The sequence below is a fragment of the Zeus faber genome (genome assembly GCF_960531495.2).
Source record: "Zeus faber genome assembly, chromosome: 6".
NCBI classification, from domain to species: domain Eukaryota; kingdom Metazoa; phylum Chordata; class Actinopteri; order Zeiformes; family Zeidae; genus Zeus; species Zeus faber.
The window spans coordinates 17,238,158-17,264,376 of NC_137201.1; the positions used below are offsets into that span (position 1 = coordinate 17,238,158).

General features: G+C 42.9%; 2 protein-coding genes across 2 annotated transcripts; both read left to right on the forward strand.

The window, feature by feature from the left end:
- The first annotated feature begins 1,599 nt into the window (after positions 1 to 1,599).
- endouc (endonuclease, polyU-specific C) lies at positions 1,600 to 6,685 on the forward strand. Its single transcript, XM_080002490.1, has 9 exons — positions 1,600 to 2,101; positions 2,274 to 2,398; positions 2,649 to 2,705; positions 2,860 to 2,959; positions 3,039 to 3,150; positions 3,758 to 3,879; positions 4,551 to 4,663; positions 5,413 to 5,563; positions 5,645 to 6,685. The coding sequence occupies exons 2-9, from the start codon at positions 2,388 to 2,390 to the stop codon at positions 5,912 to 5,914; spliced, it is 936 nt and encodes a 311-aa protein (XP_079858616.1). The 5' UTR covers positions 1,600 to 2,101; positions 2,274 to 2,387; the 3' UTR covers positions 5,915 to 6,685.
- A 625-nt stretch (positions 6,686 to 7,310) lies between these two features.
- Positions 7,311 to 25,908, forward strand: polr3b (polymerase (RNA) III (DNA directed) polypeptide B). The gene is made up of 28 exons (XM_080002002.1): positions 7,311 to 7,423; positions 8,026 to 8,058; positions 8,183 to 8,239; positions 8,320 to 8,384; positions 8,465 to 8,540; positions 8,686 to 8,786; positions 9,642 to 9,733; positions 9,862 to 9,979; positions 10,359 to 10,467; positions 11,309 to 11,431; positions 12,125 to 12,241; positions 12,855 to 12,989; positions 14,146 to 14,307; positions 14,569 to 14,769; positions 15,174 to 15,336; positions 17,272 to 17,425; positions 18,006 to 18,080; positions 18,229 to 18,327; positions 18,449 to 18,576; positions 19,681 to 19,890; positions 19,984 to 20,142; positions 20,271 to 20,388; positions 20,586 to 20,728; positions 23,559 to 23,662; positions 24,456 to 24,622; positions 24,736 to 24,849; positions 24,987 to 25,160; positions 25,607 to 25,908. Exons 1-28 carry the CDS (start codon positions 7,352 to 7,354, stop codon positions 25,734 to 25,736), a joined length of 3,399 nt encoding a protein of 1,132 aa, XP_079858128.1. The 5' UTR covers positions 7,311 to 7,351; the 3' UTR covers positions 25,737 to 25,908.
- The last annotated feature ends 311 nt before the right edge of the window (positions 25,909 to 26,219 follow it).

Below are 26,219 nucleotides of genomic sequence, written 5' to 3' on the forward strand. Positions count from 1 at the left end.
CGGAGCTTTCACCAAGCACGGTGGCGTCCTTCCCGCCCTATAAGTTTGGGGGATGTTTACTAGCTTCGCAGGAGAGCTGGCCCTCACAACCTCAGCAATGTCTGACAAGGCGTCCACTCTGGTCTTCCTGAGGCACCGCTTGACCCGTCCAAAGCACCAGTCGGGGGGGGCGAATGTGGTGTGGCCTGCAATCGGGAAGTGGAGGCCCGGCTTCAGGTGAAGGTTGTGCCCACTGCAGGTGTCACAATGAAGGTCTACGTATGTCTCTCCGACTCCATAGTTGCTGAAAAAATGACGCGGGCAGTTTGTGACTGCGTTGCCGCCCTCACTTGATGCCATCCCTTCGTCGATCCGGTAATTCCCCCTGCTTCGGCATCCCGTCGCAGGAGGCACCAAAGAGGCCACACTTGCGTGGCGTCAAAAGGTACATGGGTCCCGGTTGATGCGGCTCAGTAGGGAGGTGGACCTAAGAGAGAAGGAGGGATAGGGGAAAAAAAAAAGATGTCATGTTTCTTTGATCCGTTACACAATCTTATTACACAACTTTTACACAGACCAAGCCTTTCCACAGCATCTTTGTAGAGACGCCACACGAGGCGCTCGTGACGTCATTTGGGATATATTGGGTGTCTGCTGGGCAACACGAGGGCCTGGTCTTCTGCGCGGTTGGCCACGACTCTTTCAATGGCCTCAGTGTTTTGAGGAAGTTCACGTGGGTCCGTGGACATTTCCTCCTCCGGCGTAGCACCGCACCGTGCTCCTCGTCGGACTGGGGCGGTGGATTGGAGTGTTTGAAGTGTTTTTATGCTGATCCTGAACAAAAACAAAAGAAACAAACGCGCAGGTTTCAGACTGTGCTCCATAGTAATGGGGGTTGTGGGAGAGCCATCTTGTAAAAAAATACAATGCTATGGCTAAATAAAACAAGTACTATGGTTAGTTTCTTCTTGTGAAGAACAGGTATAAACAGTATTTTTCCACAGAGAAATAATAATAATAATAATAATAATAATAGTAGTAAATAACAGTAAAATAAATTTGACAGAAAACCGCTCCTTTTCTTCCATGTCACCTCCCGGCGAGGGGGGGGGCGTAGGCTCTCTCTGACACGAAGAAGGAAACGTTGTCCGGCGACAGGAGACGGCAACCTAATCAAACAACGCGACGCAAAACTTGGCAAAAAAAAAAAAGAACGCCTCAGTTCCAACAATGGAGCCGTTCAAAATGGTCGGATCGTTCGTAAACGGCCCGCGACATAAACAAGACACGTGACGTCACCGCTGTGTCGTTCGGCGAAAACTTCGTTTCGTGGACATTTTCTCGGCGGATCGAGTCGTTTGTGACTCGCTCGCGGATCAAACGGCATTATCGCGTCCATCTCTTGCGTTGTCACCGCGGCCGCGCATGTGATCCATTGTGCGCTGCGTGGTGGTGGTTCATTTTAATGTGGGACTGGGCGACTGGGCCGAGGAGACGGTGGTGACGAGAAGTATTTATTAAGTACAGGTGCAACGTTCTCAGAGCACGCACCGGGGGTCTGTCCCGGAAAAGAGGGGGTGGGGGGAAAGAAAGGAGTCCTTTTTTTTTTCCGGAAGAGAGCGAGAGAGGGGCTAAGGGGCAAGAAAGGGAGCGAGAGATGGAGATCGAATGCGTATAGAGGGAGATCGCTCTTATAATCAGCTGGCCCCCCGGAGATCAGTCTCTTTCGGTGACCTCCACCCGCACATGTCACAAAAGGTGTAAAAGATGAGCGTTGCTCCGTGACAGAAGTTTGACATTTCAGCAAAGGCGCCGTGAGACTAAAAAAAAAAAAAACATGACCACACGGACAGTGAAAAGAAACGGGGGTGAGCGTGATGACCCGTCATTTTTATATTAAAAAACAAAACAAAACCCAAAACAACCCACTGCGTCATTCTACACCGGTTGACGGGGTCCACAGCGGCGGGACGACCTCCGCCGCCGCCGCCGCTGTGGAGGAGATTGTTGTGTCTGTTTGTGGGAGGAGATCCACCCGAAACTCTGGAACAACAGCCAGCGTAACCCAGGCTGTTTATCGGCCACGACGCGAAGCCCCGGATCCTAGACACACGAACGCGAGGTCATTTTACTGACAAACTGTATTTAATGATCTTAAAAGTGCTTGCGCTTGTTGGAAAAATAAAAAATAAAAATTAAGACACAAATTAAATTAAATTCATAAATTCTGTCGGAGTTCAGCATGTTTCAAGTATAGGTTTTTTTTTTTTGTTTTTTTTTTTAAACATTCGCAGATTCAGCGATTAAAACGTTCCCACTTGTGCGCACGCGCCGCTGTAACCGGAGTCCTGTGCGTGGAACATGCAGCGAACATCTGTAACAGATGTTCACACACTACCGGAAGAACCATGGCGACAAGGTCGGTTTCTTGTTCGGTTATTATTATTATTATTATTATTATTATTATTATTATTATTATTTGTATCATCATTTGTAGTAGTAGTAGTAGTAGTAGGAGGAGTAGTAGTAGTAGTAGTATTGTCTTGGTACATTTCAGCGCATTTGATTATTATCAAATACTAGTATTGGAGGAATGCCGTGGCAAGTTTGATGTCTACGTTTACCGATAGTAAATGTATAACTAAAAATGCCAAATGTGGAAAACACAGGTTGAGCGCAGTCCTTCTTCTGCTCGCTGTGTTGGTCGACGGGCTGAACGCATCCAGGTGTGAAACTTTTTTTTCAGTTAAAGTCGTGGTTGTTTAATGTGTATTATTATTATTATTACTACCATTATTGTTATAATTACCATTACTATTAATTGTTGTTATTATTATTATTGTTATTATCATTATCATTATTATTACTACTACATCATAGACCAGCTGTAAACCAGGAACTGTCCAGTATTTTCAATGAGCTGTGGAGGCTTGATGTGAACCGCATGACTCCTGGCACAGACTACACCATCTCTGTTCAGGTAGGATTCGACTTGTTCAACAAAAGTTTCCAAACCAATCGTCGTTTACTGAAGAGTCGGCTGTGTTCCCGCTGTTCAGGGTAAAGCTGGATTTGTCAACCAGGGGAGTCATGTCGCACGGGACCGCGCCTCCCGGCCTCTGTTCTCCAACGTCAATGACACCAAACTCAACTTAATAACAACTTATTCCCGTGAGTGCATCTTTGTACTGTTTATATGAAAACTGCAGGATGTCTTTGCTTGGTTTGTGACATAAATCTGTGGAGGACGAACTATTGATATTAACAACATAATGGAATAGATAACTAGGTAGTGCACTTTCTGCACTTTTTTGCATTTGGCACCTTAATTGCATCAATGCACATTGTTATAGAAGCTGTGAATGACTTCCCCTTCCATCTATGAATATAATTCCCCGTTTAACACTATACACACACGCCTATTCATAAACATACATATATTTAGGCCTTTTTGTTTTTTTCTTCTTGTTTTATTTTGTCTTTATTTTTTTCTGATTTACTATTATTACCGAAAAGAATATGCACCATGATTGTATTATCACGTGATAAGAATCTAGAAACTAGAATAGAGGTAATATGCAGGAGTGTGTTCTCTGCCAATGTACATTTTATTCACCTATCAGCGTAGTAGTCATCGGACCATGCAGTGCAGTCTACTGTACAGAGAGAAACCCACCCTCTACCTTACTAACATACAGACCTTAAAAACTCAGGACTAGTACTTAATCTATAAGGAATAGACTGAAATTGAATATCTGTGGCTACACTTCCACTGCAGGTTTCATCAAGCTCCTGGACAACTACGAGAGCTCCACGGGTGTGGCCGAGTACGTTTCAACAGAGGAGCAGACCGAGACCAACCAGTTCCTCGATGCGGTGTTGGAAACAGAGGTCATGAAGGTAAACACAGCAAGTCGCCACCTGTCTCACCACGCACGAGTAGACAATGTATAATGTGACTTGTATATTGTTTTAGAGTTTATAGATAAAATGTATAGACTAATGAGGTTTTCCACTGTAACAACTTTGGTGTTTTTTTTCTTAGTTGTCTGGGTGCCTTGGATGGTGATTACTTTACTGTTGCTGATTTCTTTGGCTACACACTATTTGCGCAGACTAACACTGGTGGCTGTTCGCTTCCTGTTCGTTCCCTCTGTTATACAACGTTTTACTCCATGTTGTTCAGGGCAAAGCAAAGTTATATCTAAAGCAGCTGTTGGAGACTTGGAATGTTCTTTTGGCTCGGCCTCACATCATTCACTTTCTGCACTGTGAGCCGCTCGGGACATGTGTACATACAGTACTCGTGTTCTGCGGGGGAGGAAGCATTCCACAAAACTGAGGAGTTGTGGCTGAAGAGTTTTAAATGAAAATATACAAGACAATACATATATACAGTATGTTTGATTAAGTGACGTGAAAGTTGAAGCTTCAACAACATCCTACGGCCAAACTTTTTTCTCTTAGTTTGTTTACATGATGGGAACTATATGTTCTTTACTTAGGCCATGATTTTGTTTTCATTATCCTCATATGGCTATGAATTGTCATAATTATGCATTCCCTTACAGCGCGCTCATAGATACCTGGTCAGCAAGGGCAAGTCCAGCAACAACTTGAGGCAATTTAGAAGTCAGCTCTACTTGATTTGGTTCCATCTCTACCACAGAGAACGAAACACAGGGTAGGCCATCGAAATGCCCAATGTTACACGAAACCTCACTGTGGTGTCATATGTGGATGGGATGGTTTGAGCAGCCACACCTGACCTGGATCAAGGTGATTGGGTCAGGGTGGCTGCATACCAGTTGCTCATTGGTTGGGCTGACAAGCAGCAGGTTTAAACCCCCATCCTCACACACTCAGGATAGGAGCCCTGCCGTGAAAAGATCCATCTGCTCCTGGCTAATTCCACCTAGCCGCCACTCTACAATAAACTGATGTCTACAACGCATCGTCGTCTGTGTCTCTGTGCTGGAGGGCCCTGAAAATGCCACTTGGATGGCGTGTGGTAAGCCGAACTGCCACTGTGGTAATTTCTCCTACCACAAGCCACCCAAGTGGCGCTTTTTAAGGCTCTCTAGCACAAAGACACAGACGACGATGGGCTGTAGACACCAGTTTATTGTAGAGTGGCGGCTAGGTGGAATTAGCCAGGAGCAGATCAAACATGTCCTAACAGGGCTCCTCTCCTGAGTATGTGTGTGGATAGGGGTTCTAACCTGCTGCTTGTTAGCCCAAACAATGAGCAACTGGTATTCAGCCGCCCTGACTCAATCACCTAGCTCCAGGTCAGGTGTGGCTGCTCAAACCATCCCATCCACACACCACACTCACAATTGTGAAATACAATAAATAATTGTTTAATTATTGGTAAGTCAAATAATCACGGTTTTATTTTGTGTGACGGTTTTGCATGAATGTGTTAAACAGTTTAGACTCTTGTGGATTTGAGCACGTCTTTGTTGGAGAGACTAAGTCTGGAAGCGAGATCATCGGTTTCCACAACTGGGTCCAGTTCTACTTGCAGGAAAAGAACAACCACTTGGACTACAAGGGCTACAAGGCCAGAGAGAATGACGTGGTGAGTAAGATGCATGGGAAAATGTATTATCTCTTCAATTGAATCAGCGTCAAAAAGTAATTCCTGTCTCTGTGTTCGCAGCCCGATCAAGACGACCACGTGCTCAATCTCCAGTTCAGCTGGCATGGTTTGGTGAAGCCGGTCGGCAGCGCCTTCATTGGCGCGAGCCCGGAGTTCGAAATGGCCCTTTTCACTATCGTGTTCCTCATGAACACGGAGAGAAGCACCACTGTGCTGGTGAACATCGACCAGTGTCAAATGGAGCTGGTGGTCGTCAGACGCGGCCGCTCCCTGGGGACTGCCTACCCAAAACTGCTCAGTAGTAACAGCAGACATGTTAGTCAGTGGTAGGCTAGGAGTAGCATGCATGCATGCACAGAAAGTTACTGACTTCATTTTTGGAACTAAACAATAATCACACGCACCAAAAATAGGGAAAATACAATGAATCAGTGATGCACGAACATACAGTCTATGTACCGTGAAACGGAAGAATGGGTTGTTCCAACAAGGACTGAATTCAGCAGAGTACGGCTCATCTATGATCTGTTGATCAAAGTTTAATTTGAACTGCGCCGCTCAATTGGTCTGATTTGAACACATTTTAGATGAGTACTTGAATCTATGACTGAATCTTGATTAATTAGGATTTTTTGACTGCCATATTGAATTATAAGAAGCTAAAGGTTTGGCATAATTGCAAGTTCAGACAGTAACATTCTTGCGCATTGTTATAAAAAAGGTTGTCAGAACATTTATTAAACTGATTATTAGCTGACACCATGTTGATGTAAAGACAGAGGTTCACATTTGATACCATTAGAAAACCATTTATTTCTTAAATTAATGCACAAATTAGATAGTTAAACTCTGAGTATATCTTTTTTCCATTGTGTTTAACAGTGTAATTAACAGATTAACAGTGATTCAAACTGGTTTAAAATGCCATTGCCATTTGTGATAATTCATAAATATTTTTATGTTACTTTTTAAATCAGATTTTTTTATTTTATAGGCTAGTTGACCATATACTTTGCAAAATATGTTAAGACCTCATGTATTCCCTTGTCTCATGTATCCATTATATCACCTGCTTGTGTTTGAATAAACATTTTATCATTATTGTGACCAGGTTCATTTGTACATACGTTGACTCTTTGAATCTGTATGTTGATATAAAAAAAAAGTAAAGATTTAAGTATGTTGTACATATTTATATTTTATGATCTCAAGTTATATTCATTAATTATTTTTTTTTATGAAAACATTACAGAGAACATTACAAATATTCAGACATCGGCGACTAAATAATACAAACCGTAAACATCAAACATGCAATTTTGCATTGAAGATTAAGAAAAGATAATTAAAAAATATTCAAGACACCAAACAAGTCATAAATTGTATTTCTTTGTCAAGTTAACTGACGTAATATATAGATCATATTCAACTAAAAACGGAAATAATTATGCCAGGGAATGGTTGTGAAAATATATGAATCTTTCCTAATTAAATTAGAAGGTTAACCATAAAACGAATGGAGTTATTATTATATTCAAACCGGGTTATTCCATCATTTATAAGATTTTTTTTATTTTATCGGTCATTTTAATCATTAAAATACGTCAAAGCGGAACCAAAGCGGAACCGTTTCTTTGAGCACGCACGGCAGTATTATAGTGTAACACCACCAGACTTGCATGCCGTGCTCACACTCAAGTCCATGTTTACACGTCAATGAGATGTTGGAAATGTTTCCTTAGTTAAACTTAACTCATATAAACGACCATGGAAGCACTTTGTGAAGAGTTTAGGGACATGACGCCCCAACAGCTGGCAGCGCCTGTCGACACAGTTGAGGTAAATCATATTAGAATACCATATCACACAATATTTTACTCATTACTCCCAGTTCACTCTGGCGTGGGGGTCAAATCCTACCTTCCTTCCACAGACTGCTACTGTTGTTAACTTTGACAAATTGTTTTTTGAATGGTACAATGATAACCAATCATAGCTGCTGGATTGTTATAATGTTGTACTGCTATTGAAGCAACATATACTAGAGCAGTGCAGCTGCTATCCGCAGCAAAGTGATCCGTAGTCAAACGTCCCCTTTATTTTATCTACAAGACATTGCACCATTAGAGTATATACAATAATGACTGTTTTGAACCTTTCACTCTTCTCTCCCTAACTATAGTGTGGACAGGTCTTACTGTCATAATCATATCGAATCAATCCCAGAGACAAAATCCTATCACACGGGGTCCTAGTGCGTATCAAATTGAGGGTGCTCGATATGAAAAAGGTTGAGAATCCCTGTCGCTTTTTGTACTTTTTTCCCCACAATCAATCATCGCTGAGCATCACATGACACAATTATTTTGCTCACCACTTGTGATCTGTCTCAATGGATGCCAGAGCTCTTTAACAGACGTTATTTATCACGGCATTTACAGGAAAAATGGAAACTGCTGCCAGCATTCCTAAAGGTAGAGAAAATGTTCACCATTCATTGCACAAACAAACTATTTGTTAAATGTTATTATCACATGATGCACAATACATTTTGTTAAACTTCCGCTTCTTCATATTTTTTATGTCTTCATTTGCCAGGTCAAAGGGCTGGTGAAGCAGCATATTGACTCTTTCAACTACTTCATCAATGTGGAGGTAAACAAGAGTTGCATTATCATACATTTACACACATGCATTTGAAAATGTCTCAGTGCTATGGGTATTATCGTTAACAGATTAAGAAGATTATGAAGGCGAATGAAAAGATCACAAGTGACGCTGATCCGATGTGGTACCTCAAGTAGGTTGAGTCACCACTTTCACCCAATTGTAAACTTGTTAAATGCAGCATGAACCCTGAACGATAACCACTGGTTCCAGATACCTCAATATCTATGTGGGAATGCCTGATGTTGAGGAAAGCTTCAATGTCACCAGACCTGTTTCGCCTCATGAGGTTAGTTTTGCTTTGTTGTGTCATATTAACAACCATATAAACTGTTTTATCTGCACACTTTCTTCCACTGAAATTTGGTCATTTGTTTTGCTATTGCGCAACATGTTTTTTATTGTTTTATGTTTGTTTTTTTCTAATTAATCAGTGTCGTCTCAGAGACATGACCTACTCAGCCCCTATCACGGTGGACATAGAGTATACTCGAGGCAGCCAGAGAATCATCCGCAATGCACTGCCGATTGGGAGGTATTACTCTGTCTTGTTTATGCCTGCTAGTGGTTTCACAAGCTCTCACTCATGACCTTAACAGTACAGTCAAAAAAAACAAATTTGTGAGTAGACAATCCATACTTAAAACTCATGCTATCGCTCCCCCCTCTTTCTCACTCTCCAGTTGGTTTGTCCACACTATCTCCTATTCCAGCAAAATGTTTAAATATGAGCCTCGAACTGACACAGTGTTTTCCTTTTCAAAATGTTAAAATATTTTTTTACCTTGTTAAAATATATCTTCAATCATACGGCAACCACACCCGATCCATGGTACACATAAAAACAGCAGCATAAAAACAGAGAATGTACCTTCTGTAGATAGCGTGGTGATATTATGTGGCCCTGCAAACCTTTGTAGATGCAGGTGTTGAACTTTCTGTGTCCAAGTTCAAGAGATTATTTGTCACATACATATACATAGGGTCATACATACATGCAGTGAAATGTCATGACACCCGCTGCTTACGCACAATAAGCTCTATAAGCTCTAAAAACACTAAAATGTGTGTAATCGACACAAGGTGCTTGCGCAGGCGAGGGGGGGGCAGCATCACAATTGCAATTCTGGCTTCTGTAATTATATAATAGTATTAATTGTTTGTGTTTTATTAACATACACTTCACTTATGCAAACCACTGTAATCAGATGCTCAAAGACAGATTGACATCAACAAGTGTGATGTAGTTCTAAATTATTAGTCCACCTCACACCCTCCTCTCCATGTCATAACATTTGTTTTTCCTCCGAAGCCTCAATACAAATTTTACAGGAGTACTGATTTATTTGTGTTGTTGTCTGTAAATCTAATACATTTTTCCCCAAATCAGGATGCCTATCATGCTGCGCAGCTCGAACTGCGTCCTCACTGGAAAAACGCCTATGGAATTTTCAAAACTCAACGAATGTCCTTTGGATCCAGGTACAGGAACATCACTGACCGTTTTTATTTCTTAGAGTCAGCGAACAATACTAACACATGATCTTAAAAGAATGTTTCATGTTTTCCTGAATAGTGTTATGATCATGGCACTCTGCTCTCTGTCACAGGGGGCTATTTCATAGTGAAGGGCCAGGAGAAGGTCATTCTCATTCAAGAACAGCTGTCCAAGAATCGCATCATTGTCGAGCAGGACAGGAAGGGTGGAGTGGGAGCCTCTGTGACTAGGTACTATGTGGAACTCGGCTGAGAATAGATATTTTTAGACTAGGACATTTTAATTATATAGCACATTCCATACACAAGGACAATTCACAGTGCTTTCCATAAGGCACTAAATACATTTTATAAATGGAAATAATAATAATAAAAGCATAGAAGTCAAAGCTAAAATCAGATAAAGACAATGAAGTGCGGTTTAACAAAAACCTACGCACTTAAACATGGCAGGATTAGAACATGCACCCACTTTGGTCGTTGGGACCTACACACTTAGGTGTTCCAAACAGATTTATTCAGGTTTGTGTCTCATTGAGACAAATTTGATTACATTAGTTTATTGTGGTGTACCTACCCTGCCAATATTTCATCTGGTTTTCCCTCTCAGCTCCACCCACGAGAAGAAGAGCAGGACTAATATGGTTGTCAAGAAGGGGCGCTTCTACCTGAGACACAACACATTGTCAGAGGATGCTCCCATAGCCATTATATTCAAGGTAAAATGCCTTGAATTGGCATTGAATGGTATTGTTGTACATACCAGTAAGACACTGCCTCATGCTTCCAGTAGGAGGCGCTGTGGAACTACAAAGTGCCGACAGTGATACTGCTTGAAATGAACAGTATTATTATTGGCTTTGTAAAATGAGTCTCTCTCACACGCTTCCCACTGATGATATAATTTCCATAATTTGAACTTTTGGCAGGTTTTTTTCTTCTTTTTTCATTTAATTCAAAGATGCGGTTTTCTTGTGCGTTATCCTTGTGACAGACTGCCAATTACAAATTAATTCACAAGTAATGTATATTTTCTGGCAAGCCAAACGTTTGATAGTTTGAATTTTTGTAATCCCGTGCTGTTTAAAAATGTCAGTGAGCCAGCTGTCAGCATTAACCTCTGTTCTCATGTGGGATGTCCATGGGGCATGTTTGCTTTGCTTGATTTGTTTGCAATGTGCTTGTGCATCCGTGGTAACTTCCTCCTCCCGACTCTCCCCGTGCTTAGCCGGGCTGTCAAAACAGCGGCAGATGCATTGTGGGACAGAGAAATGTGTTCCCACAGCTCCACATTTCCATAAGCAAATGTCACTAATGACTCCACTCTCACCTCTCACACTGACCCAGCATTCGTTTCATCCTTACACCTCCATGTCCACCTGTCAATATACAACCGTAGGAGACCTGCATTCTTCTTCATGATCACTGAACGTCAGAAATGAAAAACATCAGTGGTTCTTTATTTTATTAGTCCATTCACTTCTTTCTCTCTGCTCTGGCTAAATGGCTTCTCTGATTGAATTTAAAATTCTAGGTGCTCTCTGTATCTATTGTGGACAGGGCATGGGTGTTGAAAGCGACCAGGAGATCGTGCAGATGATCGGTACAGAGGAACATGTCATGGCTAACTTCGCCCCCAGCCTGGAAGAATGCCAGAAGGCCCAGATCTTTACCCAGACACAGGTACCTTGGAGATCCATCGTTTTGCTGATATTGCAACCTAAATCAATGGTACATATAATATATGTGCCATAATTTAGGTTTATACACTTTATATATCCAAGCAACCAAATTTTGACATTTGAAAACATTTGCCTAGCATATGAATTATTAATAGTTTTTATGGGTCAATGAACATGGCAGCAGGCTTAATTTGCATGCTATAGTAGTAGCCAGTCACTTCATGCTTTTGCCAGTCCCTCTTGTAACGATCACTGTAGCAGCAATGTAACAATCGCTTCAGGTCATTATATTGTTGACAGTCGTTAGGCAACAATTTAAACATACATGAAATACTTCATATTCATTGTATAGTTCATAGAAAATTACATAGAAAATGTAATTCCCCATGAAGTTGAGTTAATTAAAAAAAAAAATTGCAATGTATATTCCTTGTCTGATTCATGTTTTCCATAAAACACAGTTGTACTTGAGAAATTGTATGCATTTGAATATGTAATATGTACTATTCTTAAGCCCGAAGAATAATTTAAGAGTAAAATCAATTATCCAATGCATACTCTGAATTCTGAAAATTAGCATCTTTTATTCATCTTTTTAAATTTGAATTTACAATTGTTCAAGTGATGTTTGTCATCTTGACCTGGGGAATTATTGTCCCCTGTCCACTTAATATTGTGTCCAAATGCTCCTCAGGCTCTAAAATACCTTGGGAATAAAGTGAGGAGGCAGCGCATGTGGGGAGGGCCCAAGAAGACCAAAATGGAGGAAGCCAGGGAGCTTTTGGCCTCACTCATCCTTACGCATGTACCTGTAAGTAATTACACAGATTACATTACATCACCACTTCCTGTTTACTTGTATTTGATATTGTGAATTAAGAATAATGTTCCACCTTTGGATGTATGGTAGATGTTTGTATGAACTCATTTGTGTGGATATGATTCTGTAAAGCAAATTGGTTATTACATTTTAACCCGCAATTAAGTCAGGAAGTCTTTCCAGGCGCTGGGAGCTCTGTATCAGAAACCGTATTAGTATTGAGGGACAGAGCGCTATCAGTAACACTAAAGTTGGAAGCGCCAACCGCGTAATAAATTGTGTCAGCAAAGCTGGCCAGTTGCCACACAACAGCAGTTCATTGTGCATCTAATTATGCAATTTATAAGATTATACAGTGGTATAACAGTGGGTCAGAACTTTACATGGACAACTCCCCATTCAAATAGATAGGAGTCAAATAGCTGATCCTACATAGTGTTTGTTTTAGTATATACAGTATATTTGTCTTTATCATTGTTCTCTTTTTAATACTATTTAGTATTACATGACAATATACTGTGCGGGATTCTGTATTGTATTTTGTTTATTCTTTAAAAAAAACTTTGGTCCAGTGGTGTCATCTTGTTTGAATTTTTCTCTGTAGGTCAAAGAATTTAACTTCCGGGCCAAGTGTGTTTACCTGGCTGTCATGGTGCGCAGGGTTATCCTGGCTCAGGGGGAGAACAAGGTGGATGACAGAGATTACTATGGAAACAAACGTCTGGAGTTGGCCGGACAGGTAAACTGGCTTCCATTGCTGCTTCAACACTGTCTGATTAAATAAAGGGCAGAGTCGCAATTTTCAGATATTTTGCACATGACTATAAATGGATTTGATTTAGAAAGCCATAGTACAAGCAGCCGTTCACTTTGATCTCTTTGTCAAAGAGGACTGCTTTTTTTCTTTTTCAAAAGTCCCTTCACAATACCAATAGCATAGGTAGGCATGATGCTTTATAATCGCACATGTGCACATATAACACACGTGCGTTTCTGTAACAATGGATCACAGCTTTGGGCCAAAGGAGTGAGGCTGTTCCGAGCCTGATCTCTCACCTGCATCTTTGTATTAGCCCGCTTGTTTTTAATAAGACGCTCATTATTTCCCACCAGCTTTGTGTTTGCCTGTTTTGTTTCCCTTCCTCTGTATTTGTCCCCGCCTGGCTTTGTCAGGAGTGAGATATGCAGCGGCACCAAAGTCCCAGGGCTCTGGAAGCATGGGGATTTTTCAGCGCCGTGACAATGGAATTGCTGCCTTGACTGGAGCGATTGAGCTAATCCGCAGGCCCCGCTCTGATAATGTAATTACTGCTGTCTTAAGGCCTTTAATTTCCCCCCCAACCTGCTCTATGAGGAGTGGGGAGGGAGGGGGGGGGGAAACAGAGACCCCTTTCAATGGTGGGCTTACACACTCACAACACCAGCAATCTCCTCACTCTCCAATTACAGTTCTCTGACATTCAACTAATTGGCCCGGCAGTGCAAAGGAAGCTTAATTTCTTTATTAATTTCGGGCGGCACGGCGTGTTTGTTTTGATGTATGCTAATGTGTTGGGTGGGTGGGGGTGGAGTGTGAGGTTACCTCCTGTGGGTGGCGGCGGGGACAGGGACCTGGGAGGGAGGCCAGGTTAGCCTTATCAGTGAGCCGGCACACCTGGTTATTAAATCTGACAGCCAATGCGTTTCTCTGCTGATAAGGGACGCGAACAGCTGCAGAGATCCAGGAAGAGCCGCAGATCATAGAGTTAGACCGTGCGCCTCCAGACGATACGGCGATGATGACTCTATGGCTGTTTTGTTCCCCGATGTCGTCTAGCTCGGAAACCCGCCGGACTTCAGCGTTCCAAGTTCTTACCGACTATAATGATCGTGTTCTTTCCCTTCCCACGCGCCAGCTCCTGTCTCTACTGTTTGAGGACCTGTTCAAGAAGTTCAACTCTGAACTGAAGAAGATCGCTGACCAGATCATCCCCAAACAGAGGGCGGCTCAGTTTGACGTGGTCAAGCACATGCGACAGGATCAGATCACCAATGGAATGGTCAACGCCATTTCCACGGTGAGTCGGTGCACATGCATAATATTTAAGATTGAAATGAGTGAATCAGGAGCAGGATAGGAAACGTGGTCAGCGGCCTCCGGACCGCTGGAGTGCCCTTAAGCACAAAAAAGGTGAAAGATGCAATTTGGATTTTAAATATTGTGCAAAGGAATCTTAAAAAATCTCTGACGTTTCTGTAGGTGAGGCCGATAAGATAAAGCATTATTGGTTCCTGCTGGGAATATTAATGGATGCCGACTCACCTATCGCTCTTCCCAGGGGAACTGGTCACTCAAACGATTCAAGATGGATCGCCAGGGCGTGACGCAGGTCCTGTCCCGTCTCTCCTTTATTTCGGCGCTGGGCATGATGACCAGGATCTCCTCCCAGTTTGAGAAGACCAGGAAGGTCAGCGGGCCGCGCTCCCTGCAGCCGTCCCAGTGGGGCATGCTGTGCCCCTCGGACACCCCCGAGGGAGAGGTGAGTCGGGAGCCACCTGAACTACACCGCTGCTTCTGGGAAGAGGCAACGCTAACACCACGCTCGGTTATAGGAATATGTTTAATGTATATGCTAATCGATAGTCTTCCTCCCAATTCTGTTTAGTGTTACATAATTACTGTACATGGCCACCATAGGCCTAGTCTGGTATTTCCTCTCATATAACAGTATAGTACAGGAGTTCAGGGCAGACTGGCAATGATATACTTTTCGATGGCGATATATTCAGTATATAACAGACACGACTGTTGGAGAGTACAGTAGAAACTTAACTATGATAGAATTTTACCATAGATGTTTTTTAAAAAAGGGTCTGTTGTCTTACTATCAGCCTGTCTTGAGTCTGCTTTGGTGATCCTTCTGGTTCTGTGGTGCCTTCCTAGGCCTGTGGTTTGGTGAAGAACCTGGCCTTGATGACTCACATCACCACAGACATGGAGGACGGCCCCATCATTAAATTGGCTTTCAACCTTGGCGTAGAAGACGTCAACCTGCTATGTGGAGAGGAGCTCTCCTACCCGACTGTATTCCTCGTATTCCTCAATGGTAAATGTACATGCACGCATAGGCATACACACAAAGCAAATTTCTTTGCCCTTTGTTTAAATGATGACTTGAAAATAACTTTTAATCCACCCTGTTTTTGAATATAATGAGTAATACCATGAAGGGAAAATACTTTGTCCATTTTAAAGAAGGCATTGTTTTTCTCAAGGTTGCTGATAAGTCATTAATTTCATGGCATGAGTCGATTATTGTTGCAAAACAACTTACCCCATTAATTACTGTATATATGTTTTTTTTCCAGCCACTGATAACAGTCAAATTACTGTATATTTGCTGACATAGAATTTAATTAGCCGCTAGCAGCAGGTGTCAAAGCCTTTGAGATAGTACTCGCTACAAATCTGTCCTCACAGTGAGGCAGTTCACGCCCATCGACCCTTCCTAAGGCATTTATCTGTCTGGCTTTACATGAGTACAACCCCTACAGGCAGCTTTGACTGTGTACTATTATTATTATTATTATTATTATTATTATTATTATAATAACTGTATTTATAAAGCACATTTTCGTACAGATTGCAGCCCAAAGTGCTGTGCATAATTTATTTTTGTAAAAACCCAAGCAGAAACAGATCACTAGTACAATAGAAGAAAAAGTGAAATAGGAAAAAATAAAATATAAACAATAGTACATGCACAAGTACAGTACACAAGATAATACAAATAATGTCAATAGATAATGAAAACACTATCAGTAAAGGTAAGAAAATTAAAAGGCAGAGCAAGCTAACTGAAGGCAAGTTTAAATAAGTGTGTTTAAGAACTTTCTTAAAAGTATTAAGAGTTTCTGCCTCTGATATTGTCTGGTAGGTAGGGTTGCCATAGCAATCAGTGTTACCGGTGTTACATGGTGTCCAGGTGTCCTTTGTCGTTTAGCTTCTTTTTTTTTAATTTTATTTTTTTACAGAATGAAACCCATTTTGTTAATTGTCCTGTATCAGTGACAATGTTCATCAAATAAAAAAAAATCCTAATTTGGAAAATACTAATCGTGTTATCAAGTGAAAGTGTTGCAGCACAGTGTTCTTATCACAGGAGGAGAGGAGAGTAGGCTATAGGAGACCTTAGATCAGGTACCGTGTAGACCTGGGACCTGTCTCCCTCCATCCGGAATTAGCGCTTGTGCATAACAGGGACACTCAGCCCACCCCGTAAAATGTCAAGTGTTACCGGTACCACCGGTGTTGTCATGAGTTTATTCTAGCACATTTCAACCACAAGGCAATTCAAAGTGCTTTACATAAAACATCAAAAGCATTAAGGCAAATAAACACATCATAAAAGGACATAGAATGCATAAAGTAAAAAAATAGAATGCATAAAAGTTAGAGTGCAGTGCAAGAAACGAATCAAAGAAATCATGTTTTACTCTTTGTTAACAATTATTCTGCCTATTCCCTGAATAGCGATATCGCTGTTTCAGATCGGCCAAGGCCGTTTAAAATACGGTGCGCACGAAGCTCCAAGTATTCACATTTCGAGGCAATTCAAAGTGCAAAAGAAAGGCATTTTAAAAGGAGGAACACAATATAAAGTTAAGGAATAGAATGCATAAAATCGAGCCATATAAGCCACCTCACCGCTTCTCTTATGGTTTGCTTTTGGAATCACTAAAAGAGAAGCGCTGGATGATCGAAGGGTTCACACCAAAAATTTTGGTGTTAAATCCTGTACCAACTTCATCAACTTCACATCCCATATGGCTTCTTTTGGGTGTACTATGCTCTCAGTGTATGTTTTATTGTCTTTCTGTTGCTATCTCATCTTCCTGTCGAGGTTATAGAAGCATGCTCTAAAAAAAACATACCGGCCTGAGACTTAAGGCATTTAAATGTTAGTTTTCAGAATCAATATTTATCACCATTTTTCCCTCTCTCCGTCTCCGCATCGTGCGTGTCTCCCTTATGTACCCAGGTAACATTCTGGGTGTCATTAGAGATCACCACAAGCTGGTGAACACCTTCAGGCTGATGCGCAGGGCCGGCTTCATCAATGAGTTTGTCTCCATCTCCACCAATCTGACGGACCGATGCGTTTACATCTCCTCTGACGGAGGGCGCCTGTGCAGGTAGGACGGTTTAGAAACGTGCCGTCCCTATCGCATCACCTTTTTTTTTTTTCTGGTTGATTACAAAACACTAAAGGACAGATCAATAGAGAAATTGCTGTTTTATTCATTGAACCACATTGTTCTTTCACTGATGTCACTTTCACAAATGTACTTGTCTATAAAACGCATAAACACGGACTCTTAATTTAAGTAAATCCACATTTTATTATTATTATTTAGTTTAATTTGTATATTTTTGATGTATAACATGTTTTGAGTGGATTTACAGTAGTGGTACCAATAGTAGGTGGGATTCTCCTTTGACCTGTGTTGACCTGATGTCACTTTCACAAATGTACTTGTCTATAAAACGCATAAACACGGACTCGCCAAATAATACACTAATTGAATAAACTGATAATTATTATTGTTGTTTTTTTTACATTTTGCTCTTAATTTAAGTAAATCCACATTTTATTATTATTATTTAGTTTAATTTGTATATTTTTGATGTATAACATGTTTTGAGTGGATTTACAGTAGTGGTACCAATAGTAGGTGGGATTCTCCTTTGACCTGTGTTGTTACCGTCTGCCAGGCCGTACATCATTGTGAAGAAAGGACAGCCAATGGTGAAAAACCGGCACATTGAAGAGCTTTCCCAGGGCTACAGGTGATTCTTGTTTGGGTGGTACTATTGAGATTAAGAGTGATATGCCTCATATTTTTGCTCTTCATAACATCGCAGATTACAGATTTGCTGGGGACGCCTCCTCGCCTGCTGTATCGCATTTCTCACACTTACTTTTTCTTGACATCAGAACGTTTGAAGATTTCCTGCACGAGAGTTTGGTGGAATACCTGGACGTCAACGAGGAGAATGATTGTCACATTGCCCTTTACGAGCACATGATTACCAAGTACGTTGTGTGGGATTGTCTATATGGTCTCTTGTTTCATTTCTTTTAAGATGTTGTTGACTAGTGTTTTGATGTCGACCTCATTGTCTTTTTTTTTTTTTTTCTCTCTGTATCTCTGTAGGAACACAACACACTTGGAAATTGAGCCTTTTACACTACTCGGAGTTTGCGCCGGTCTCATCCCTTACCCCCACCATAACCAGTCCCCGAGGAACACCTACCAGTGTGCTATGGGCAAGCAGGCCATGGGTAGGTCTTTGGTGTAGCATCATTGTCTTAGCAGTCATAGTGGCCAAAATGTCAGCTACTGTAAAAGGGGCCTTTGGAGGACGCAATCCCTTCTCAAACGTCTTGCGCACAGTTGCGGTATTTGTCCATGTACATGATTACACACAAACAATTGATTACATATGACAATTGACAATTATGCACTGCTCTACCCCTCATGTACATATAGCCGCACACAAACAACCCCCCTTAATCAGTTTGTCTCAGCCGCAGCCACAACAAATGCACTACTTCTTCTCCGAATGCATTGGTGTGTATGTGTGATTGAGTGTTTGCGTATGTGGGTGTCAGTGCGTGTATGCACATGAACATCAAACATGGGGCGCTTGCGTAGGTTCTCTATTGTGCCGTGTGTGTGCGGAGGCCCTTTTCCTGCCAGTCACCCAGAGTGTCATTAGCAATTCATTGTGTCTGCTCTGCCTGTGCTCGGGGGGGGGGTCAGTGTGCTCAGCTGCGAAAGACCACAGAGTGTGCACCCTCGGCTCCCTGGTAACCAAAACTTCCCCAAAACGGGGCAGCGAACATTCACAAGAGCCTCCGTCACCCCCACCCCCCACTCCACTATCATGCACAACCCCCTCTCCTTTTCCCCCGGATTTAGAAAAATGCAGACTGGAACTATATTTGGCCCAATATTCTCTGTCTCAAAAGTTTTGTGTGGACAGCCCTATACATGTGCAAATGCCGCTGTGTGGCTGAAGCCCATTATCACAAACTCTGTGCTTGTAGCCTTATTGTGAAGTAATAGCATCTGACAAATGTCAAGGCTTCCAGGGAGGCCGACCATTAGTTGAGAACGTTCCCCGCCCCTCCATTTTTATTTCATTGAACATGCCCTAAACCAAACCAAACTCTTTTCTTACACTTGTTTTTTTGATTACTGAAATAGTTGAACAAATGACAAAAATATCATATAGCCACAGTTAATATTTAGGATTTTTAAAACACTGATAGGAACATCCTAACTGATATGTAGTAACATTGTTCTTTCACATCGTTTTTTATTATCATCTAAATACTTCAGGAGCTGCTATGACTATACCCTTCCTTTGGCTTTGCTTCTAGGTACCATCGGCTACAACCAGCGGAACCGCATCGACACTCTGATGTACCTGTTGGCCTACCCGCAGAGACCCATGGTCAAGACCAAGACAATTGAGCTCATCGACTTTGAGAAGTTGCCGGCCGGCCAGAATGCCACTGTGGCCGTGATGAGCTACAGCGGCTACGATATAGAGGACGCTCTGATCCTCAACAAAGCCTCCCTCGACAGGGGTGGGAAGACTGTCAAGACTTACGGGTTTGTGGGTATTTTGGGGTCCAAGTATTTTATCACTGACTGTTAACAGTATACCTCTTTCACTCCAGGGTTTGGTCGGTGTCTCGTCTATAAAAATGCCAAGTGCACCCTGAGGCGCTACACCAACCAGACGTTCGATAAGGTGATGGGCCCCATGCTCGACGCTAACACACGCAAGCCCATCTGGAGACACAGCATCCTGGACGCAGACGGCATCTGCTCCCCAGGTGAGAAGCGATGGCTCTGTTTTAGGGTCATTTGTACTTATCGTGGGTTGTTCCGTGCCAGAATAGTTGTTTTTAGTTGTTTTGAGAGTACACGCTTTTTTTGATATACATGTCAACTGTTGCCACAGGTGAGAAAGTGGAGAACAAGCAGGTGCTGGTGAATAAGTCGATGCCAACTGTCACCCAGACGCCACTGGAGGGCAGCGCCCAGCCAGGGCAGCCCCAGTACAGAGAGGTGCCTGTCGGGTGAGTGGAAATAAGTTCCTGCCGTACAGTCTCACCTTTACCCGCCTCCCTGTTGGCGCGGCCCACAAATCACCCCGACCATCATAAAGTCACTTTGGCCCATCTTGGTTATACTTCTGTATATTTTAGGGAGATGTGAATGGAGAAACGCCCAATCCTTTATTTTTCGTCTTTAAACCCTGCCCTCTCCTTTTCAGTTACAAGGGCTCGACAGACTCGTACATAGAGAAGGTTATGATTTCGTCAAATGCCGAAGACGCCTTCCTCATCAAGATCCTCCTGAGGCAGACGAGGAGGCCCGAGATAGGAGACAAGTTCAGTAGTCGACATGGACAGAAAGGTATGAATGTCAGCGCCGCCAAACCCATTCCCCAAACTTGAGTAGAAGTGTAAATAGCCATACCGTACTCTAGCAAAAGTAAAAGCCTCCATTTGACATTCTGCTCAAGTAAAAGTATTGAAGCGTTTGATATTAAAAGTAAGTCGATCACAACTAGATGTACTTGTTCAACATCAGGAACTCAGATTTAAGGACGAAGACGCATTGGATCCGTCTATTGGTTAAGCTAAATTTGTTCATAGTTTGGTTTCCTCTTAATATTGGCAATCTAAAATTCTAAATTAACCCTTTTTGCAACTAACCCTTTAGGAAAAAGGAGTGGTGCTGTTACTGAGGAAGCAAAATCAAGTTACTCGCGTCAGAGAGAAGTGGAGTCTAAGTATAGATTCCCATATAAAGGAAACGGTCCAGTACAGTTGAGCATTGGTATTTAGTTACTTTCCACCTCTGATCATGGCGCCGCATGGTGTTCAGCTCATTCCTGGTCAGACTTCATTGTGATTTTAACAAACTGAATGGTACCAATCAGGTATTGTTTACCCATTAGTTTAATCTTGGCCTTACTAGGTAAAGTTTGTGGTGGGTTAAAGCTAGTGCAAAAACCGTGTTTCTGTCTTCAGTGATTTGTGTGTCAGGGCATTTGTTGAGTCAAGTCCCGGAGCCTGTTGCTCCACTACTGCCTCCCTCTCCTCAATTTTTTTTTTTTCGAGGACTGCTTTGCAATTAATTGGCTCTTTGTCCTGTGCCAGACTATGCAAATTTATTACACTCCAGTAGTATTCTGCTGCTCCTGGGAAAAGTGTTTACAACCTCTATTGTTTTGTAGCACCTCCCCTATAGAGAGCCTGTATGATGTTTTAATCACAAAGCTATCTGGCGCCATGCATAATTTACTCACTTCATTAACGTGTTGGCCACTGGGCGGTCAGTGCGGGACGGGACAATGTCCCCTGTCTCACGTAGGGGTGCTGAGAGGGGTCGCCGCGGGGTTAACGGGGAGAGGATGGACCCGGTTTAAAAAAAGGCCCAGATGTTTCAGCAAGTTTCACATCGGACGCTAGTGTTTATTCTCATTTCGTCGTTTTCTCGCTCACATTGTTGTTTTTCCCACAATTTTTTTTTCATTTTTCTGATTTTTCTTTCTAATTTCAGGTATGTCAGCAGTTTCAATGTGCTCTTTGAAGGTCGCTGATTTTGAAGCTATTTTCTTTTCTTCCTCTTCCACCACTGTGCTGCTGTGCAGAAACTATTGCGTTTTCATATTTTCTATGGAGTTATGAGCCAACTTTGCCCCGAACTGGAATCGGTCGCTTTGAAAGATCTTCCTCCTGGCATCCAGCTGCTGATGACTAGTCTCATAAGCTCTGGTCAGCAGAGCAGAATAAGTTAATTATTTACCGGTGACCCATACAGAGGCACGCACGCACGCACGCACACACACACACACACACACACACACACACACACACACACACACGCAGGTCACTACACAGCTGTGGTGTTGTGCACTGTCTGTGTGTGTGTGTGTGTGTGTGTGTGTGTGTGTGTGTGTGTGTGGGGTTGGGGGGTGATGGGGTTGTGACTAGTAGGGGTCCTTTGTGTGAGCCGCCACCGTGGAGCTGTAAGGGGTGTGATGGAGGGCTCTGGACCCTTGCTGTTGTCTTGCCTTTCTCTGCTGATTTCATGCCTCTTTTATCATTCACTTTCACACAAAAACAAACAACACCAAGCATGTCTGCTATGGGAACTAGTGTGTACTCTCTCTCTCTCTCTCTCTCTCTCTCTCTCTCTCTCTCTCTCTGTCTTTCCCTCTCTCTGGCTTTCCCTCTCTCTTTCCATTTCTCTTCCTTTTTGTCTCCCTTTCTTTCTCTTTCAATATCTTTCTATTCCTCTCCCCTCTCTCTCTCTCTCTCTCTCTCTTTCAGCCATTTTATTCCTGTTTCCATTTAATTCCGATCCCTCTCTTTCTCTTCTCCTTTTCCCCCTGTGCATGCCCCTTTGAAATTTCTTGTCTGACTTTCCAATATTCACCTTTCATCCTTTCATGTTCTCGCCTTCCTGCTGGATGACTTTCCTTCTCTTATGTGGCTGCCCAGTAAAAGGCTGCACTTGTTCCAGTCGGCATCCTGTTGTAAGGCATCAGCAGTCACTGCAGTGTTGGGCGACCCGTCCACCGCTAATAGTGAATTTTTCCCACGTGCACGGATTCAATTTCTCCTCTTGACTTGATCCCCTCCACTTCCTCTGAGTCCGAGTGAAAGTCATGGGTGTGTAATCCCGGTCTCACTGTCAAGCTAAGCACCTTTTTCCACTTCCTGCTCTCCTTCTCTCTCTCTCTCTCTCTCTCTCCTTTTTTTTTATTTTTTTTTTTCATTTGCAAATGGGCCTACAATCTGTTTACCCTAGCCAGGGAAGAGTGCTTCAGCCCCCTCAGCAAACATTTGCGCTCACACTTAAGACTCGGAGCCCCTGTCCCCACATCATGTGAATCAAAAGAGGCCACTGTCTGTCCACATGAGTATGGAAATGTCAGACTCAACTGGAGGTCTGTCCCCGGGTTTACATTTGCATGGTTTTATCCATATATTGGTCAGTGGTCATTGCTTCTAGTTTTGACAATACCACATTTTGAGTATTTTGACCCCAACGGTAAATGTACATGAAGGGTGCCTACCGTGCAACTACACCGGCTTGAACTGGCTACCTGCTGTGCCGTCCCCCCTGTCGCTTTTTGCATATAGACTAAAACTCTTTTTGTCTGCCTGTCCCTCTGCTGTGTGTATGTGTGTGTGTGTGTGTGTGTGTGTGTGTGTGTGGGTGTGGGTGTCAGGTGTGTGTGGCCTCATCGTCCCACAGGAGGATATGCCCTTTTGCGACACGGGCATCTGTCCGGATATCATCATGAACCCTCACGGATATCCCTCCAGAATGACGGTGAGACAAAATCTTTAAGAAAAATGTGAATACGGTTCTGTTTATTCCATTTTAAATGCGGTGCTTCCACATCTTATTCCTCAAGACAAATGTTTGACGTTGCGCTCAGCATGATATCCAAACTAGGAAGAGCCGCGCTGATTGCTGTGTTGACCCTGGCTGTTTACCAGTGTTTATTAGCCCTTCTGAGACAAACCCGTCATTATCCCAACTGCTCAGCTCTCTGGGTTATCGTTGTCTTCCAGAGCGCACGTCCGCCGACAACGCTAAGCAGCAATCCCATTGTTCACAACTAGGTATTTGTTGCTGTGGCAACGGCTGCCAGCAACATCCAAAAACAACACCTAGAAGTTTTATCAAGCCAATGCAGTACATATACATTTTATAATTTAGCAATGTAGACCGCCCCCCACCACCAAAAAAATGCCGTAAACGACCGATCTTTACTGGCGAGGCAGTTTGTCTCTCTTATTTGCTCGCTGGTTGTCATGGACAAGACACAGAAATGTTTGGCTTGGGAGGATGACTCTGTGGGCTCGGGGTGAAATCAGAGTAGGTGTTTTCTTTTATACGTCGGGGTCAGGGGTCCTCTGGCTGTGACCTCAGGGGGAATAGTTTAGATCTGTCCTCTGCAGTCGGGGAGGGGGGCTTCACCCGGAGTTCCACGTTGTTACATTAATAATTACATAACGTCCGCTCCCAAGTGTCGAGCACGGCTAGATGTTAAATACCGTTTTGTATTGCAAAGGAGGGGGGTTGGGACGTGGTTCTGACTCGTGTTTGGTGCGGTCAGGTGGGGAAGCTGATCGAGCTGCTGGCTGGGAAGGCCGGGGTCTTGGACGGAAGGTTCCACTACGGCACCGCCTTCGGCGGCAGCAAAGTGAAAGACGTGTGCGAGGATCTCATCCGTCATGGATACAACTACCAGGGCAAGGACTATGTCACTTCTGGAATCACAGGGTGAGGAACTCGAAATCGGAACTTCTGCCTGCGTTCCGCCCTTGTTTATTTTTGTGGCATTGCTTCATGCGTTGGTTATAAATTCACATTTGGTGGTGTTTTGTGTCTCGCAGAGAACCTCTCGAGGCCTACATCTACTACGGACCAGTTTATTATCAGAAGCTGAAACACATGGTGCTGGACAAAATGCACGCCAGGGCACGGGGACCCAGAGCTGTTCTCACAAGGTACGACGCTAGGTTTAACTCTCTTGCGCCAAACGTCAATATAAAGTTTTACAACTTTTCAAGAAGTAATTCTGCACTGCAGTTATTTCCCAAGCATCTTCAAAGTGTTGACTGTTTTTCCCGATATCTTCTGCCAGGCAACCCACGGAGGGTCGCTCCAGGGATGGAGGTCTCCGTCTGGGAGAGATGGAACGTGACTGTCTGATCGGCTACGGAGCCAGCATGTTGCTGCTGGAACGGCTCATGATCTCCAGCGACGCCTTCGAGGTGGACGTGTGCGGACAGTGCGGCCTGCTCGGATACTCCGGCTGGTGAGTTTGGCAGGATTGTCCAGACTGCAGGACCGAAATGAATGAATTGCATCCAAGATGGTGGCGTGGGTGCACGCGGCGGCCGCTGAGGTTCGGACAATAGGAGCAAATGTTCGTCTTAATCGTAGCTATGTCGGCGCGTATTGTCTTAGTTACGATCGCGAGACCCTGCTAGACCTGGCTCCTTTTTCTATCTTTGATTGATCATTTTTTATATCACCTCCATGTTTTGAGTAGTCTACTGTCTTTGTTTTGTGTTATGTTGCTCATTTTGTTCAGTTTTACGCAAGGAATTGTATAAAACTGATGACAATAAAATGGATCTAATCTAATGCATTGTAATTAGTGATCACTTATTGCAATCTCAGTCACTTCATAATAACTGTTTACTGAGTTTGTCTTGATCTAAGGAGACTTTCTCTTCCTGTTTTCTCTCCGCATGACAGGTGCCACTACTGCAAGTCGTCCTGCTATGTCTCCTCCCTTCGCATCCCGTATGCTTGTAAATTGCTGTTCCAGGAGCTGCAGTCCATGAACATAGTGCCCCGCCTCAAACTGGCACGCTACAACGAGTGAACCAAGTGGACCCGGGACAGATTCAGGGTTTGTTCCACTCAGGGGACTCATTCTTCTCGGATGACAGATTAAAAAAAAAAAAAAGAAAGAAAGAAAGAAAGATGTCATATTCATGCAATGATGAATTACAGGCTTTTTTTTATTTATTTTGGTTCGATAACGAGGCAGAACTATTCCCAAACGTCTTCCTTATTATGTTGGTTTGGAGAACTTTTTCATTATTAATACGTTATGGCATTTGTGTTTGTATATATTAAAGGGAATAATTAATTCAGAATTGGCCGTTGTGTGCGTGGGTTTTTTTTCTTGCACGTTTTACAGACTAACTTTAGAGAAGAACAATTGCATTGGAGTAGTGAATGGAGTTCTATAACAGCGAAAAAGCTCTTACTATTGTCGAGTTTTGCCAATTAAGTACAGTTGCGAATAAAATCTGTCAAGGCTGTAAAATTTTGAGGGATGTAACAGGCAATGTATCTTATC

What these genes read in the sequence shown, in the direction of transcription:
- endouc (XM_080002490.1), top strand. An exon ending in CTTAATAACAACTTATTCCC is followed by an intron (nt 3,151 to 3,757) that starts GTGAGTGCATCT and finishes CTTCCACTGCAG; the next exon opens with GTTTCATCAAGCTCCTGGAC. An exon ending in TGGAAACAGAGGTCATGAAG is followed by an intron (nt 3,880 to 4,550) that starts GTAAACACAGCA and finishes ATTCCCTTACAG; the next exon opens with CGCGCTCATAGATACCTGGT.
- polr3b (XM_080002002.1), top strand. Translation starts at nt 7,352, where the DNA reads ATGGAAGCACTTTGTGAAGAGTTTAGGGACATGACGCCCCAACAGCTG. An exon ending in GATCCGATGTGGTACCTCAA is followed by an intron (nt 8,385 to 8,464) that starts GTAGGTTGAGTC and finishes CACTGGTTCCAG; the next exon opens with ATACCTCAATATCTATGTGG. An exon ending in AGACGGCATCTGCTCCCCAG is followed by an intron (nt 20,143 to 20,270) that starts GTGAGAAGCGAT and finishes CTGTTGCCACAG; the next exon opens with GTGAGAAAGTGGAGAACAAG.